General features: G+C 34.1%; 1 protein-coding gene across 2 annotated transcripts in view; it reads left to right on the top strand.

The window, feature by feature from the left end:
- The window catches only part of LOC141531428 (uncharacterized), a 149,041-nt gene that overhangs the window by 121,199 nt on the left and 8,906 nt on the right, over window positions 1-18,936 (top strand). For both annotated transcript variants that reach the window (XM_074249252.1, XM_074249253.1), the window contains exon 5: window positions 14,051-18,614. In XM_074249252.1, coding sequence (XP_074105353.1) covers window positions 14,070-18,614 — 4,545 coding nt within the window. In that variant the 5' untranslated portion in view covers window positions 14,051-14,069. The remainder of the gene's footprint in view (window positions 1-14,050; window positions 18,615-18,936) is intronic.

Below are 18,936 nucleotides of genomic sequence, written 5' to 3'. Positions count from 1 at the left end.
CAATTTTTATCCATCATACAATCGTCAACCTTGACAGATGATAAATCGACTGTCTCGGCTGGTGGATATTATTAACAATATATATACTCATACGTACACATGTGCTAGTAAAATACCGGGTAGTTTAAATTCCAGGTATAGCGCTTTAACGGTACAGTATTATTATATCTAAATCGGCGGGCATATAGGTACGAACAACAACCACCAGATGCGCCATCAACCATCTCGAGTCTTGTCTAGATATTTGTATCGGCGGGTATGAGACTTGTATCGAAAAATATTTCTGTATGTATGCATAGAATAAAATATCGCAAAAAAAAGAAGCAAAGTAAGCGAAGAGAGCAAAGAGAATGAGAATGTGTTAGGTTGTAGGTTGTAGATATAAAAGCTTTATCACACTTGTTTCATTGTAGCGCCCGTGTAGTCGAGAACTCTGTGTTTGGGCCTTTACATATGACACATCGTTAGGTGCCATGCTCACCGAAACCCTCATACTAAAACCTAAACCCTCTCTACTCAGTAAAGTACAATCGAACCGATACGCGATTCTATGAATAAGGCCGCGATATCCCGCCACTGTTATCTTCATTTTTTTTCCCTTACTACCACGCGATTTATTTCACTCGGTGTTATTGGTATCAACCGTTTTATCCTCTATTAATTGTCGGATCACCAAGTCTGCATTTCATCGGTATTTTTGTCGAATAAAGTAACAATTTTTTATGAATAAAAAAAAAAGTTTTTTTAAACTATTTTGATGTTTTCTGTTTGACTCAATAATCATATTACTACACAGAAAAAAAAAAAATTTCTTGATCTAAGAAAATTATAAGGAAGATCGAAGTTATTTTGGAGCAAGAAGAAATTTTCTTAGCTCAAAAGAATTTAACTTCGTTCAATAAATTTTAACTTTATTCAAAAAATTTTCAAATTTTTCTTAAGATTTTCTTGATTTAAGAAAATTTACGCTTGACTTTTTTGCAAGACTTTTTTTTGTTTCTGTGTAAAAAAGCTTGACAAATTTCTTATTAAATACAGTTATAAGTTGAATATATATTAAATTAATGGAAACTATCAAAGAGATTAATATTTAATAATATAATATTCACTGTCAAACAAATACTCACTGTCAAACAGATACGCAATATATTATTAATCCACTATTGAATATAATACCCCGACAAAAAAATACAATAAATATGTTATAAAGATCTTCGTTAATAGTGAATACATTTATAATGACAATAATTATTATCATCAATTAATACCATTACGATGAGCTTGATAATGGTGAACAATGCATGAATAATATAATGCTCTATCGCGACACGGTTGCTTCGCTTTCCGAGAACTCTTCAATCATCGTCCAATTGCCCCTCACGATTTATCACGCTACTAAACCCTCTGCTCCATCTGCACATTTTACATCTATATCAACATCTACACATCTACATCTATCTATAACTATATCTACTCACTCGGTGTTACTCACATTTATATATCTATATAACATTATTGCAAGTTCATAAAATCAACGCAAATCAACATTAACGTTTTGATATTGATAACATTATCTATTCGCGTAATAAATTACTTTTACTGACGAATCATCTGTATTAATCCTTAATTATGTTATTGAATTATTAACAGTATTTATCATTATCACCATTAGATTGCATTATATTTGAGTACGATAGTTTGAGATTACACTGCAGAATATTGATTTGAGGAAACGGAGCCACGAGTATATATATAATCAATGTAAGGTTATTTGTGAAACAATTTCAAGAAGAGAAGCTAGATTAGGATTTGTAAGATCGAGAGTGTAGTCATCTGGCTACTTCACATTATAGATATAGATATGTAGGTGTATAGCTGATCTAGATGTGGATGGTTTGCTGTAGCTGACCGGGAATGCGGGCAACTTGATTGTGGGATGAACCGAGTTATACTAACGATGGCTTTTGTCCCTTCTGTTCTGTATAGTACAACTATAACTATAACTATATAATATATATAGGATTGAAACGATATATATATAGTATACATAATACACAAGTTTGAGTAAGAGCTGAGAAATGTCGAGGGGAAAATTCAGACACACTGCTATAGTTCTCTACTGTAGAGGTTCTATACCGAAAATTAAATGGAATGTCGGAAAAGCTTTTTATCATTCTGTGTATTTCAATGCTATTTCGTTAGCTTTAACATTTATATTTTGTAAAAGTAAATTTAGAAATTGCATTACAAAATTGAAAATTTTTATTCCAATTTAAAGATTTTAGTTATTATAAAAATCACTGTGCATTTTGAATGTCAGCAAGTAGTTAAAAAGTTTTACAATACTTGAAAAGAATGATTAGTGTCATTTTGATTGTAACTATAATGGTTAACTAGGAATTTAAGTTGCGTGTACACGCGCGTGCTCTAATTCTGAACCAATAAGGAATCAGGGGCCACTTTTTCGATCAATATCCATATAATTTCAATACTAAATTAACTTCACTTTACCATCAATTTTATTTTTTAGGAAAACAGTAAAAGAATAACAAAAGAGACAGACATCTTCTTTATCACTAAGAGTTAAAGTTATTTCCCATAAAAACCTAACAGATGGCGTTCAAAATTTTTTCCTACTCTTAATAAATGTATCCATCGAATCGAAACTAAATCTACGTTAACTCTATGAATTTTAGACAGAGTATATAAACAATTGCAAACATAAAACGTAAAATTTATTGAGTGTGAAAATGGATTTATTGTTTTTTTTTCTACTCTACGTTTTATATTGTTTATTCTACATTTCATTTCGATTCGTACATCGGAGAATTACGTTGTTGAAATTCGATCCGATTGTAGATGGAAAAAAGAGTAAAGAAATAATGAAAAAGTAAACAAATAAATAAATAAACATATAAAAAAAAAAAAAAAAAAAAAAAAAAAAAAGACGGGATGGTATCGATATTTTTATACGATTGGAATTTTCAATTGAATAGATACAGAAACCTATAACCACGTTTCGATCTCATCTGTTTCTACTTGGCTGTTTTTTCTCCCGATTCATTGCCTCGCTATTCGTATCCGATATGTGTCCCATTCTCTGCTATACTTTCTTCAGGTTGTTTTTTTCCGTTCTACTGATTTTTATTTATTTATTTTAGGTTAATGTTTTTCTGTTATACGGATTATTTTTTAGTCCTTCAGAGACATTTTTATTTTGGGATGCGATACACGCGTTTCACCAATACTCCTGAATTGGTCGGTATCATATAGTATAGGAGTAATAGTGATGGCGAAGCTCGTCGACTCACGTTGGGATCACGTACGTCTGCTGTACGTATTGATCACACGCTCGGTTGCACCCGTGAGAATTTCAACGGGTCATTACGCATATATTGACTCCGGATATCCGCGTCTTTCAGTATAAAATGTCCTCCAAGATTATTAGTCTTATTTCATGGATTATATGTTATTTTACTCACATATAGTGGACAACAAGTGCATAGATAAATTTATTTATAGAAAATTTTTATTTTGTCAATGAATAAATTCTGTAAATTTTTAATTTTTCATTTCAATGAAAGCACTTTTTGAACTAGAAGCGACAAAAAAAATAATTTTTTTTTTTTTTTTTTTCAAGTATCACTGGGGTCGGAGAAATGTTTACGAGCTAAATCAATGCTGTCAGCTTGTTTTCCATCAATTAGTTTTTAATGGTCTCTGTACGCTGCATGTCAATTTGCTATTGAAACGCCAGTCGAATAAAAAAGACACTTTTATCTTTGATCATCGATATATCCCGAACTAATGATCGTACATTAAATTAAAACGTCGTTTAACAATCTCCAATACATTTCTTTCAAGTGTTTATCAATAGTTTTTAAAATTTCCAAATTTTATTTATTTATTTTATTTTGATTGAATAGCTTTAAAGAAATAATAAAAAATAATATAACCAAGCGACCTGATTAATTTATTTTATAGTTGTTTTTTTATCTGATTTTTCTTGTATACGAGTAAGTCGACATCAAGAAGTGACCTCGAAAATCCGGATAATCGCATTGATTCGATCGAAATACCATTAATTCGACTACGACTAGATTTTACTAGAAAGAACGTTGGGTAAGCGTGGGCCTGGTATTGGGTTTGCTGTATCAAAGGTCGGATTGGAATCGCGGTTCATGTTTATCGCGACATAAATTTAGCAAAATCCTTATTCCGAGTAAACTGGAATTCAAGCGCTCTCCTGAATTAAATTGAGATTTTCCCGGTTAACTGTTACTTTCTTTTCATACCCTACTAACCTTTCTTTAATTCATTAAGTTGTCATCGTATAAGAGATAAATAATGCGTAGTAAACTTACTAATAAAAAGGTTATTTTACGAGAGTTTTATTTATAAATAAGTGAATAAAATACGCATAAAATTTATTTTATTTCTTCTTTAAAACAACTATAATCACAATCTCTGAAATTAAGGTTGTATTAAAAAAAATTATGAAAATTAAATTGTCAGACATCTGACAGTTTTTTTTATTAAAAAATTTATCAAAATGCAATTTTTTTTTAATTTTCTTACTTCTAATTTAGTTAATGAAAAAAATTAAAAATTTTTGAATGTCATAAAAATTTTGCATAAATTCAAAGATCTCTATATAATTTTTTGTGTTTTGAATGAAACGAGAAATAAGAAAACTTTATAAATACAAACTTGATTTATAATATTTTTAATATTTGATAAATCATAAAATATTTTTTATAACATATCATATCCATTTTACTTTTATAAATATCTTATTTTCATTTTTAATACCCTTGTGATGTGATACTCATATCGCAAATAAGATTTCGCTTCTGAAAAATAAAGTCGACTTATTTTTATTAAAAATAAAATAAACTTGAATAAATTACAAGTGAGCTTGCCAAAAATATGTGTTCAAAGAGGAGTATAAAAGCTAAAATAATAGCGTTAAAAATAAATAAAAATTAACGAAACAAAAAATGTTGAAATAAAGTTTAGGAAGTTTTAGCATTTTAAAATAAATACCTACAGAGATTAAAGTAGAGAGGGTATATAAACTAAAAGACTGACTCACATCTTACATTAGGAGGCATGTGTAACCGTGTAACTGGCTGACTGCCAACTAAAAGCAACATCTTAAATTCTATCTACCTGTGTATTTCCCCTTCGGTGCAGTTTAAGACTGCACAAACAATTCACCGAGATTCGAGTAATCATTACTGCATTATTAACTAAATCATCAATTTTCTATTTCACACTAATTTCCGCTACCTGGCCTACATCCTACATCCCCCTCGATACTTTTACTCTATTAATAAATTAACTGTGTCTGCAATTTACTATCATTCAATAAATTAGTATTATTATTAAAGTTATCACTATTATATTAATTAATAGCCACATATATCTTTAATTAAATAATCTCTCCAGCTAATTACCGCCAATTATTAATCATCATGCTGTTATTACGATTACTATAAATATAATATTTTTCTAATTTGTATAATACAATTAAACTCGGTCAACAATGTTCAATTGACCTACAGGTGTTTTCAAATTATATTATAACAGTTAATTAACTAACAAATTATTCTATATTTTGCTATTACTTCGGTATTGACTTATCATTAAGTTACAAATCATTTCATTTCATTTTATAATTACAATTTTAGCAGAAACACTGAAAAAATATTTATTTATGTCATAATACAGCGTTTTCTGACAGCGACGATATTTCGATATGAGCTTAAGGGTTGTGTAATTTTAACGTCCGAGGTGTAACCGAATGTGACTTTTTTACAATTTCTCTCAATTTCGTTTGGGTGTATACGAAAAGTTTGTAAAAAGAAGGAGGGAGTAAAACTTCATGGCCTAGGCCATGAAAAAAAAACGGTATAGTAGAATCTCTAGAGAAGAGTCCCTTTACGGACGTCACTCAGCGCTCAAAAGTTGAACTTTTGGAGCGAGTATAACAAAAAATAGTTAATTCAAAACAAATATTCTTGATTCAACAAAATGTTTTAAAATTTAACATTTTCGATTAAGAGAATAACATTTTCGTGAGATGTAATCAAATTCTTTTCCGAAAAATGCAATTTCCTTAAATGATTAATAATTCTGTTTTATTTTTTTTTATTTTATATTCTTGTTTTGAAAAAAAATTTTTTCATTTAAGTTATCAAAACAAACATCTGAATATTTCAAATTAAGAGTAAAATTTTCACGATAATATTTTTTTCGAATCAAGTTATTTTTTTTTCAGTATCTTTTCTTTTTTGGGAATCAAAAATTCAATTTAGAGCAATTAAAACATCAACAGTAAAACTTATACATTTTATGTTATACATTTTTCCCTTGTTACTTTATACATAGAATTTTATATAAATACCACGCCATCGTTTCAAACTCCACGTAGATAAAAAAAAAACCATTTAACATAGATAATTGAAAAATGTTCCGCACTACCAAAAAAAACAAATAGTATCGGACAAAATTTAATCTAATCCACTCTAAAATATTAATTTGGTCGATAAGATGATGACAAAGAGAAAAATGTGGTAAGAGAGCGAAGCTGCAGCAAAGTTAGTATCCTGCGGCGAAATTTCTTTTCGATTTAAAACTATATATAGCGGTTAGGTCGACGTCATAACCGCGTTGTCCTTGTCGTCGTCTTCACCATCTTTTCCCTTAACTTCTCACGTCCAACCGGGTTTTCTCCTTCTCACGGTAACAGACGTGCAATAAAATCGTAGTGCAGATAGGTAGATAGAAAAAAAGGTCAAAAAATGAGAATAAGAACAAGCTTAAGACGAAAATAAGGTAAGAAAGTCCTCGGTGAGAGGTCGACGACTCTCTTTATCGAACGCCCTAAGTTTTTTTTACTTTGCCATTATTTTTTTTTTATTTTCATTACATCTATTTCTCTTTTTTTTTTAAAAAAAAAAAAAAAAAACGCATCTCATTCCCTAGACATCTATATCCATCTACACATATATCCTGGATGTATACAGCCTTACATCTTTAACATTTACTCAGCTTTCTTTTGCCGATGGTTCTTATTCTCTTTTGTTCTTTATCTACCTGCGCATATTTGTCGACGATTTGCATGATCGAATCCCGCGCCGCGTATCCTTGTTTCGTTCTACACCCGTTCATATATACATACGCGGCTCGTAACGCCCCGGGTGCTGCTGTGTGTGAGCGTGCTAGCTCGCAAATCACAGCGAACACTGAAATTTATTACCCTACTCTTTTTCTTTTGCCCTGACTTTTGTGTCTTATTTTTTATCATTATTATCATCGTAATATTTTTTTTTTATATTTATTGTACTTTTGTTACAAACTTAAAAACTACTTTTAAACTTTTTTATTCAAATATTATTACAGAAACTTTAAGTTAACTATTTTGGGATACTTTTCGCGGTTGTTAAAATAAATAATATATAAATAAAATGTTGTATGATAAAAATAATTTAAAAGAGCTCTTAACTCGTTAAAAGACTTAACGTTAGTGGGTTTGCTTCGCAAAAGGGTGAGAATGGATAGGAGCAAAAAATTTCCTGATGGAAAAACAATGTATTGGTAAGGAAGGCAATGTCCCAGACCGCGGCCTTGATTATAATTATTCCAATGCAATGAAAATGTCGAGAGTACCAGCATAGCAGAGAAGGCTCCACTCTATGCATTCTACAGCCATATATATTGTAGATATAAATACATATATACACATACATATGTGTTTATAGTAGCAGGCCTCACTAGCCGTGGTTTAGTTCGCCACATGAGTGTGGGTGTCTTGGGCACGCGGGCAGGAAATTAAATGAACGAATACTCCACCTACGTGAACTCGGGCATCGATCGTCTGACAACAAGAACATGCGGTTTAAGTTGTTACTCTAGACGTATAAATATATCTATATATATATGTGTATTTATATATATATAATAATGTAATGAAATGAATGTATATAAAACAGAATAATCTATATTTTGCATACTCGTGAATGTCGAAGCAGATATTGGTTTTACTTTTTGTTTTATTCAACAACATTTTTATTTCCAATCTTTTGTATTCCACGATCAACTTGATATGAGGTGAAGAGAAATATTCAAATAAACACGCGATCAATCGGAATTATTTAGTTATAAATAAATACTCAAATTTGACTACAGAGAGTAATAATAACTTAAAGTAATTAAATTATTTTGAAGATTTTCATTGTTTTAAATCAAGTAAGATTTACTTAAAGCGAGATAAATTTTTCTAATTAAGTCAAGACGATTAAGCTCTTAAGAGTAGCTTCGAACAGAAAACTAAAAAAATTATATTTTTATGAAATAAAATCCCAAGTATTGATTTTTACAGTTTTTAGGTAAACTTTTCTAATTTTCTTTTCGAGGCATCCAACTTTTATAAATGGTACTGTAATTTGTAATTTTTCAATTACTTTTTATTTATTTTTTTCTTCCGTGTAATGTAAAGAATGATTTACTAAATTAATGGTAACAGGTAGCCTTTAATAAGTCTTGTTCTTATGCTTATATTATGCGAAATAACGCTCGAGAAATTAGTCGACGAGACCTTGAGTAGTTGGTTTGTTATTTTTATTTCAAAAGTAAAGTAACAATGGTAGTTTAAAGGTAAAAGGTACGGTAACAGTACAGTAAAGTTCAGTAGCTACAGAGACGCGGAGAATGTCTCAAGGCTTTCCACCAAATGACCGGTATCGTGAATAAAAAGAATGAATAGCGACGGATGATGAAGCGCTGTGTACAGTTGTATAACTCTTGTTTTTATTTTTTTGTCTATTTTATCTCTTATTATTATGTATTTGTGTGTTTTATTTTACTGTTTTTATTATTGCCATTATATTTCCGCATGGAGTCGGTTACAAAAAGAGAACGGATGTTGTTATCGAATGTCTGATATCAGCTGGTGTATGTCTATGACAACCGAGCGAAAATTCCGATGCTAATCCTCGTCAAGTTACCTTTACCTTTAATGTCGGGTAATTTCCCTTCTGTCGTTTGCCATTACGTTCAAATATTTCCTTTGATACACTATGGCTTATTTATATTTTATATATTAAGTTTAAAGATAGCTTGTCATTATCACATCGATGTTAATAATACTTGATATTTAATTACAAAATAATTATCAAATTTAGCGAGGATGAAAATTACGGAAAATTTATGCCAAAATTACCGCGCTCGTGTTATATCCTATTTACAAAAAGACCAATTTGTCATTCTAACATTTTAAAATCAATTTTTTTTTTTATTTCTTTCCGAAAATAAATTTTAAATTCAAGTTACATAACACGAGCATGTGTCATTAAGTATTCACATTTTTCTAAATGTCAGTTTAAACTTACAAAAATACAACTATTACATCTAAAATTAGTGAGATGATATTTTCAAATTAACATTCTTAAAATCATTTTAAGCAAGTTAATTTAAAATGTGTGAACCTCTAACATAACTGTTACTCAGTTAAATTTCCTGTTATACTTTTAGTGTTTTTCTTTGTGACTAAAATTAACAAAAATAAAAGATCAAGCTTACAAAAACATGACGTATATTAATTCAAGAAAAATGATATGTTTTTTATTCTTTCTCAAACATAATGACTTGGAGTAATATTCGAGAGTTATTTTCCATCTTTTACCACCCTAGGATGTATAAAGTAAAAGTATATATACCTATGTGCAGCGACACCCTTCTTTCTTTGGGTCTTTCTTTCAGCATTACTTAAACTTCACTCTCGTGACCCCATTGCCACCCAGCGCGCGTTCCGTCTCAAGAGGGTCGTTATCCCGAACAACAAGAGGTTTAAGAATAAAATCGAGCTCTCCACGATTAACTCAACACTTTACTCAGTGGTCTTTTACCATTATTTTTAAAAAACACCAAATACCATACTTGCGGGGAAATACCTACCAGCGAAAACAATAAAATGTTTTAGCTTAAATACGCCTCAAACTTAAACACTTTCTTTTACTTTATTTTATTTTTCCTTTGTACATCACCATCTCTGAAATTTATTTATTAGTTGTTTTTTTTTTTTTTTTTTTTTTTCTATTCATTGCTATTATTGTTAAAATTTTATCGTTTTTAAATGTACTGCAGACTTTGTCAGTAATAAATCATGAGGTGTGAGAAATGAAACGGGACCGAGAGGCGGTTGTCATGGCGCTTCGTTCCGGAACGACTCGAGAATACAGAAGTCGTATATATCTATATATAGTTAAATAATTGTAATGTAAGTAGTAGTAGTATCAGTAGAAGTAGCTTCTAAGAGAGTGAAGAAGAAAATTAGGAATTTCACAGGCATAAGTACAGCATATAGTGTAATTTAGATCGCTCTTTGCTCACTACAGCAAGTTTCTTTGAAACCTTCACCTTATATTCTCATCAGCTCTTATATCTACCGAGGATGATTAACGTACTTCTCTTACACCTAGCTCACTTCCTATTCCTCCGTATTAAACTCCTTTATTGCTATTTAATAATAAATATTCCTACAAGCAAACTATTTACTCTGATTAAATAATCAGAGTAACTTATTTTTCAATTAACTCGAGCTCTGATAACTTTTAATTACCATACGATCTATCAGCATAAATAAAGATTTATTATTTTTGAATACTGTCACATGTAAATGGAAGATAAATAAACCTCGGAGATAAAAAAAATTCCGATTTATCTATATAAGGTGTTTATAAATCACTTAAATTAACTTGACTGTCTCGGATCTGGCGAGCGAAATAAGAGAGAGAGAGAGAGAGAAGAGTATTTGCACGACGATATCTGAGTATGGAGCTCAGCATCAGGCAGTCAACCAGTCAGCCGCAGAGAACCTGATGTTAGAGTGGGTCAGGGAGTTTCAACTGAGCAGTACATGTCTTGTGTCCGTGGACATCCTTTATTACTCCCATTAGTCTTATTGCAATCCCGGCAATTCACTCGACAACATAGTCAAAGTTGTCTAGACAAACCCGTTTTCACCGAGATTCCAACCGCAAAACCAAAGCATTAAGAGTCTTCGTCGAAAATCTTACACTCTGACGGCATTTTCTTAACGACTTAGGTCAACTCTTTTTACAAATTCATTTATTACAATAGACAACTGTAATATTAAAAACCTCTATTCATACACATTGATTCTAACTCGCCAATAAAACACGTACAAAAACTCAAACAAAGGTAAATCGCTATCTTTTTGTCTCTTTTATCTGGTTTAATGTCTGTGTCTCTTCAAGTTGATTTCCCCACAGACCAAAAAGCTAGATTTCAAAGTCGAACTGCAAGGAATACATTTTATTCTATTTCTGTTTTGTTTTACTTTTATACCCATCTCTCCTCTCTTTTGGTCTCTATCTACCTCTAGTTGTTTATTTTTGCACAAGGTATCCGTTCGCAGAAACGTGGTTGTAGTTGTGTCGTTTTAAACAAAATTGTCGTCACTATTGAGTCGTTGAGTCGAGATTGTGTGCTTTACAGTCGACTCTAGTTCTTAAACGGTGCGTGTTTTGGATGCGCAATAAGAAACATTAGTTTTCACATATGTGAGCAACTTTAGACAATGTTATTCTGTAATGTTTAAACAGAGTCGACTGTACTCCATTGCTACATGTCGCATGGCTACTCAGTTGTAATGATGCGCTTTCCAAACAATTTACTGTCCAGCTTTTTTCTATTATTCTATTAAATTGTTAACTTCCGTTCACTAGTTTGTATACAAATTTTACAGTACATAGAAAATATCTATTACAAGTTAAATGATGCCTCATTTAAACTTCTAGGAATAGTAGGTATCGATAGATTTTTATTTCGTAGAATGTCTTCATGTTGATCGCGAGTTTCAATAAATAATGTTTAATGTTATTAATTATTTAGTGGCATAAAAACGTTGTCGGTTGAAATACCTTCTTCTTTATATGACTTTCCGATATCTCCTGAATTTCTCGCTTCCTATTCACACCCTTCTATCATCAAACTTCCGTTCATATCGACAGCTTTCTCGCGTATATGTACATCCATAGATATATACGTACATACTACTTTGGCCTGGTCTGATCTGGTCTGCTCTACTAGTTACTACTATATCCCGGTACGGCGATGTATACCAACTCCGGGTATAGTACTATGTACGTCTCAATGAACCGCAACACGATTGGCAGTTCGATACGTCGGCCATTGAAACGCAAGATAAATCGAGCTGTCGACAACTTCTTCGTATTATTTTTATTTCTCTCCAACACTTTTCTCTTTTCCTGTCTTCTTTGCTCTAATTCTTTCTACTCTTTCTCCTCGTCTGGTATTTTTGTCTTTTTATTTTATTTTTTATTTCAATTTATCTTCTTTTACACAAATTAACTCTTAGCTTTTAATTTATTATCACGAGTAAAGTCTTTAGAGTACTAACATATATACATAAAACGATAATCCGCGACTAATTAAATCAATTATTTAAAACAAAAAGATTTTATAAAACAACAACTGATAGTTTGATTAATAATATTTGCAATTACATTTATATTATATTTTATATGATATATCTTTTGATGAAAAAATACCTGTCAAAATTAAAATGAACCATTGAGCGACTCGTTCTCTTTGTTTTGTTAACTGTGAAATTATTTTGTATTTAATTAAATGGAAGCAGAGCGAGTAAAATAAAAGGTTTAAAAATATAATAAAAGTATATAACGTTAACTAAAAAGAGGGTAAAAAAAATTAAATGAAATCAAAACAAACAAGTTATGTCGAGTTTAACCAAGTGAAACCGTGTTAAACACTCGAGGGTTGAAAGTCACACAAAAGTATTATTCATAAGCGAGTATAGTTAACAGGATGAGCTTGAGTTGAGCGGTCATTTAGATTATTATCATAAACTTTATATTTTAAATAAAAAAATATTATAATCACTTGTTATAAAAATGCATGCTACGGCGATAATGAGCTCGTAAATAAACAGGTCCGAAAAAGACAACTTTTTAAGCTACCTTTTCTCTTTTACATACATCATATACATTATACACATAGCTAAAGTAACTACACATACATAATATATGTACACACTTGGATAGTCTTTAATCTTACACAAAGCACATTGTTTAAGGAAACTTTACTCTGATATTAAGTTGCTCGAGTAAATTTAATAGCTACTTACAAATTTTTTTTTTGTAATTAATAGATGCCATTATTATTTATTTTTTTTTACTGCAAAAAATTTTAAAAAGTAATAACTAATAAAAGCGAAAAAATCGTGACTGAAAGTATGTCCCTAAGTGAAATAAAAAAGTAGAGGGGGTTATGGGGCCAGTGAGGTGTAGCGGGGTGTGATGCGCAAGTTGGATAAAATAGCGTGAGCAAGTGAACGAGAGATATAATAGCAAGTGTGTTGTGTGGGTAACGAGAAAGAAAATAAAGGATAGTGATACTTAGAGTATACAGAGGAAGCTTGCGTGAACACGACAAGACAAATACAAGAGGATGAAGATTAATGTTGCTTGACGCGACCATGGCACCAGTTGTCTGTCTCGTGAGAAACTATCTTTCGGCAGTGCACACCCCGTGTTACAATTCTGACCGCCACTCGACCCAATACCTATATCTATACTCTAGTAGTTCTACACATAAGTCTCGATCGATCTTGTATAATATACACATCTATACACACACTCTTATTCTTATCTCCCTTTAGTTTATTACAGCGCACATAACAATGCCCACATGTCACCAGAAATTATCTCTCAACATGACCCATGTTATGACCAACTAATAAACATTAATATGATGCCCATCATCTTTCAAATTATTTCTCCCTTCTAACGCTTTATCTAATTAACTATTCTAGAATATATTTTTTTATTAATAAAAATGATTATTTAATACAATAATTATATGCCTCTAACACGAAATGTAGAGGCTAAGTTTTACTACCGCTTTAAATAAATTTTAAAAATTTATAGAATTAAAATTATTTAAACTTTAACTCAATTAGTTTATTAATTTTTGTTTACAGATTCGTGAGTCGGCGTGACATGGATGTGAGTTTCACGAACGTGTTAGAGGGGGCTCGCCAGTACTTTCAGGGACTGCCCGCGCCAAGTACATTAACAGTACCACCTATATCCTCGTCCTCGTCATCATCGCTGTCGTCGTCATCGGATAAAAATAACGAGAGTAATGGATACACGAGCCAACAGCACTCTAAAACACCCTCCAGTGATTCAAGGTACGACGAGAATAAATCAACTGACGCTAGAGACACTGATTCGTACTGGAATTCCACAAACAATCCGAATGAATTACGGGCTATTGTCGAACCTTATCCACCTCAACCAACGCGTGTTGAGGTATCAGATACGAGGCCCGAGGACGGGGGACCTGATGGTGCTCCCAATAACAGTAAAAATCTAACAGAAATGCAACCGCCAAGTAGGCCTCAGTCCCAAAACGTTACAGCTGCCAGTCCGTCCCCTAAGCTGCTGCACCAACTTGAGCCGCAGCTTAACCCACCACACTCGCCGCCCGTCTACCAGCAGCTCAATACTGTGTCGAGAAACTCCTCATATCAGACTCCTGAGATGTATAATTCACACTCGAATTATCACCCCAATCATCATCACCAGTCGCCAAGCACCACTGGTCCAGGTGAACGTCCACCTTCCGCCCCGATAGTTGCTGCCGCAGCGGCAGCAGCTGCAGCGCAAAGGACGCAGTACTACCCTCGTTATCATCATCCAGACATAACTAAAAGTGCTCCAGTTCCTTTTTCGCAGAGCAGTATTTATCAATCGCCACAAACGGCTATTTATACGCCGCCTTCCGTGGCTCAAATTCAACAACAACAACAACAACCACAACCACAACCTCAACAGCCCCAACAACAACAACAATCGCAACAGCAGCAGCAACAACAACAACAACAACAACAGCAACAAGAACAACAGCAACAACAAGAACAACAACAACAACAACAACAACATCAACAACAACAACAACAACAACAGCAACAGCAACAGCAACAACAACAACAGCATCAACAACCACAAACTAACGTAGATACAAATCAACATCACCAACCGTCTAACTACCCGGCATATCAAGAAACAAACAACAATCGCGACCAGTCAAACCGTCCAGGACTGCCTCAAAATTCAAACAATCAACCGTCATTGTTACATCATCAAATAGATGTAACGCATTCCACAACAGGGACCTCTTCAAATCCTTGCAGTTCACGACACGGCAGTCAGAGTCACATTCCTTCCTCGCAGCGTATTCATCCGGGGCACGTACCATCGTCACATTTGCCGGTGGCATCAGTACCACCACACCATCATCATCAGCAGCAGCAGCAACATCAACAACATCTGCAAAACCAACATCCTAGTCGAATGAATACGTCATCCCATATCACCTCTAATTCGTATCCCCGAGCGACAAATCCTTACCCGTCGGCTCATCCTCCCCCGATGGTAAATGTAAATCAACAGCAAATGCTACCACTCTCCTCGTCATCCACCTCCTCTTCCTCGTCGTCATCAACAACATCAAGTTATCATTCAGCGACGGCGGCTTCACCTCACGAATCGAATCATCACGCCAGTCCATCATCCCAGCGGCAATCACCGCACGTTACAGTTGCCCACAATCCACACAACGCCATTTCTCCTCATCACCATACTCCCTCGCCCCACCATCATAATACCACACCCTCGCCCCACAACACCGGAAATTTCCAGCCTCATTCGCCGACCTATCCGCCCCCACCGCTACCAACTCGCTCCCCGGTTCATCCGTATGGACTTACTGCCGTGTCCCAGCAACATCATCGACCACCTTCAGCAAATTATCCTGCCAGCGCTTATTCGCCGCATCAGCACCAGCAGCAACAGCAACAGCAACAACATCAGTCTTCGTATCATTCCTACCAAAAGAATCCGCAAAGCGGCGTTTATTCCCAATCAGCACCACGATCGCAGCAACACCACCCGTACAGTCAACAAACATTAAACCAACCGACACCGCCTCTACCGCCAGCATCGACTAGTTCCACTAGCAATCATTTAAATGGTGTCTCTCCTTATCTGACATCGCCCAGTAAATCAGCTGATATTTACAATGGTGGCACTATTGATCCAAAACGAAATACTACTATTCCTGCTAATCAAATTACATCTTATAATAATAATAATAATAATAATAATAATAATAATAATAATAATAATAATAATAATAATAATAATAATAATAATAATAATAATAATAATAATAATAATAATAATGGTAATAACAACAACAATAGTAATAGTAGCTCATATCGTATGCCAGCAGTGTCACAGAGGAATACCAACACGCACAATTTACCCATTACTGCGGTATCGTCTTACCACTCAAATAGAAATTCACGAGAAGCTGTTGGTAAAGCTCAAACTATTTCACGACAACGTGCCCCAATGATTGTACCGAGTAGTAATAGCAATAATAACAATAATAGTAACAGTAATACTATAAGTAGCGGCAGTGGAAGCAGTTCAGTATCACAGTCAACGGTACATTCTCCTCGAGGAATACCTACGTCAGACTATCAATTAGATTCGTCATCAAATCTCATTCATCCTGTAACCACTGCAAGTTCCGGCTATAATAACAACAACAGTGTAAACACCTCATACAGTGGTTCAAATTACAGGAATTTAGCGACAACCATAGCACCGAGTCACCATGGTAATAACTCTAGCACAACGGTAACATCAATTGGTGTGCCAGATCGTTCTTCAGCGCCGTCCGCCGTTACAACAATACACGCACGTCCGTCTTCCGATCCAGCGACTAAAACCAGTGGTGCTTACCAACACTCTGCTTCTTCTTCGTCATCCTCAGTCACAAATACCGCTGAAAATTATGCGTACAAAGATTATTCATACAGCAACTCGTTACCGCCAACAAATAGTCAATCGGGAGTAAGCGGGATAAGATCAACAGCACAGTCATCCTCGCTTCCAGCAAATGGACTACCTCTGCGCAAGCGAGAATCACCTCTCGATTTGTCTGTCAAGACTATTAAGACCTCAGCAGACTCGACTGCTCGCGATGACTTTGACAATGGATCCACAGATAAACAAGTCAGCAGCAGTAGCAGTAGTAGTAATAATTCGAGAACCACTGTCGGCAGAAATAACATGCTCCCGCCGGCAGTACAACCAGCCGGAGCGACTCCTTACGTCACGTACGACTCAAGAAGAAACTCCGTTGCTTCAAGTCTCAGGCCGTCGACCCCGCAAATGCCCGTTTGTGCACCAAAAGTCGACTTTCTTCCCAACTTTAACTCGACGCCGCTGCAACGCCATCATCACCAACATCAACAGCAGCAGCATCATCAACATCAACTAAGTCAACAGTCCAATCACATGACGGAAAGTCCGCTGAGACGTAGTTCGTCTTATCAGCAGTTATACGTACCACAGCCACCTCAGCATCAAAATTCAACGCCTTTACCTAACATGTCAAGTTTTAAAAAGTCTTTACTGCCCACCGGTGGTCCATTATACGACATCAAAGGACCCTTAACTTCTTCCTCTTATTCACCAATTAACAGTGACTCTTCAAACAGTTCACGGTCGTCGTCATTCAGTCGGTACACTCCGGCAGTTGATCCAGCCAGGCCACCAGTACTTCCGGTTCACGATTATCCGCCGTCCGATAATAAGTATTACATGGATAGTAGAAATAAACAACAACATCCTCATCAATCTTCTTATCATCATCCACATCCTCATCCGCATCAGAATCCTCACGCTATTCCTCAACACCAACATCATCCGCATTCTCATCATAATTATCCATCGGCGACGCGTGATAGAGTTCCTGTAAAACGTCCCGGTGAGCCGATATCGATGAGTGGCTCTGAACCCGGATCAACTGAAGCGAAACAGCCGCGTGGAGAAAACTGGAAGGCTATTATTGACAAAGAACTCCAGCAAAAGTTAGAAAAAGCACGTATACTACACGAGCAACAAAAAAGATATGAGATGACCTTGCCGCGGGCAATGCCAAATGGGACATTGGTGGCGCCGTCTCCGTTTAACCAAAGGGACCATCCTGCTTGTCCGGCACCACCAAAGAAACACACGGCTTTCTGTGATAAACGGGCGTACACTGAGTCCACCAAACTCCCGAGAGATTCAAATACTATGTCCTACAATAGTAGTAGTAGTAGTAATATTAATAATCATAATAGTAGTAATAATAATAACAATAGTAATAGTAATAATATCAATATAATGGGTCCTCATACCGGCGAAAAGTCGCCTCATTCTAACGCGACTCAGTCGTTAGGGCAACCGACAGCTAGTCAAATGGCTTATCCTTCTTCTGGTTATCCACGTCAAAGTCTGAAATCACCTTACCTCAGTGTACCATCACAATCGCTGGATCAACCCACCAACAACACAGGCGCTGATAAACGCGTGCTTAGTTTGTTGAGAAATAGCCTTGAAAACAAACAACAGAGGGAAGAGCAGCTCAATAGTCAGCAGCCTATTTTGGTTAATCATAGTCAACAGAGTTTCCAAAATAAGGTAATAGTTTGTTATTAATTAAGAAGATTGGGTGTGATAAGAATTCTGGTTTATTATTTTTAGAAGAGAAAAAATTTCTTCTGAAGAATATGGCATTCTTGTGACAAGAAATAAATTTTTAAATTTTTAATAATTTTATTTCTTAATTAAAAAAATCCAAATTTTTCTCGCAGTAACTTTCTGTTGAAAAAAAATTTTTTATTTTTTTATTTTTTCAAGAAATAAAATTATTAAAAATTTATTTCTTCTCCAAAAAATGTTTAATTTTATCAAAAGAAGTTTTTTCTCTGCATAAAGTGTGAAAATTTATTGTATTTAAGTT

Source organism: Cotesia typhae, unplaced genomic scaffold (assembly GCF_013202065.1).
Source record: "Cotesia typhae breed Kobodo isofemale line unplaced genomic scaffold, CoteBio_Ctyphae contig_5, whole genome shotgun sequence".
Taxonomy (NCBI): Eukaryota; Metazoa; Arthropoda; class Insecta; order Hymenoptera; family Braconidae; genus Cotesia; species Cotesia typhae.
This window is presented reverse-complemented; position numbering and strand designations above follow the sequence as displayed.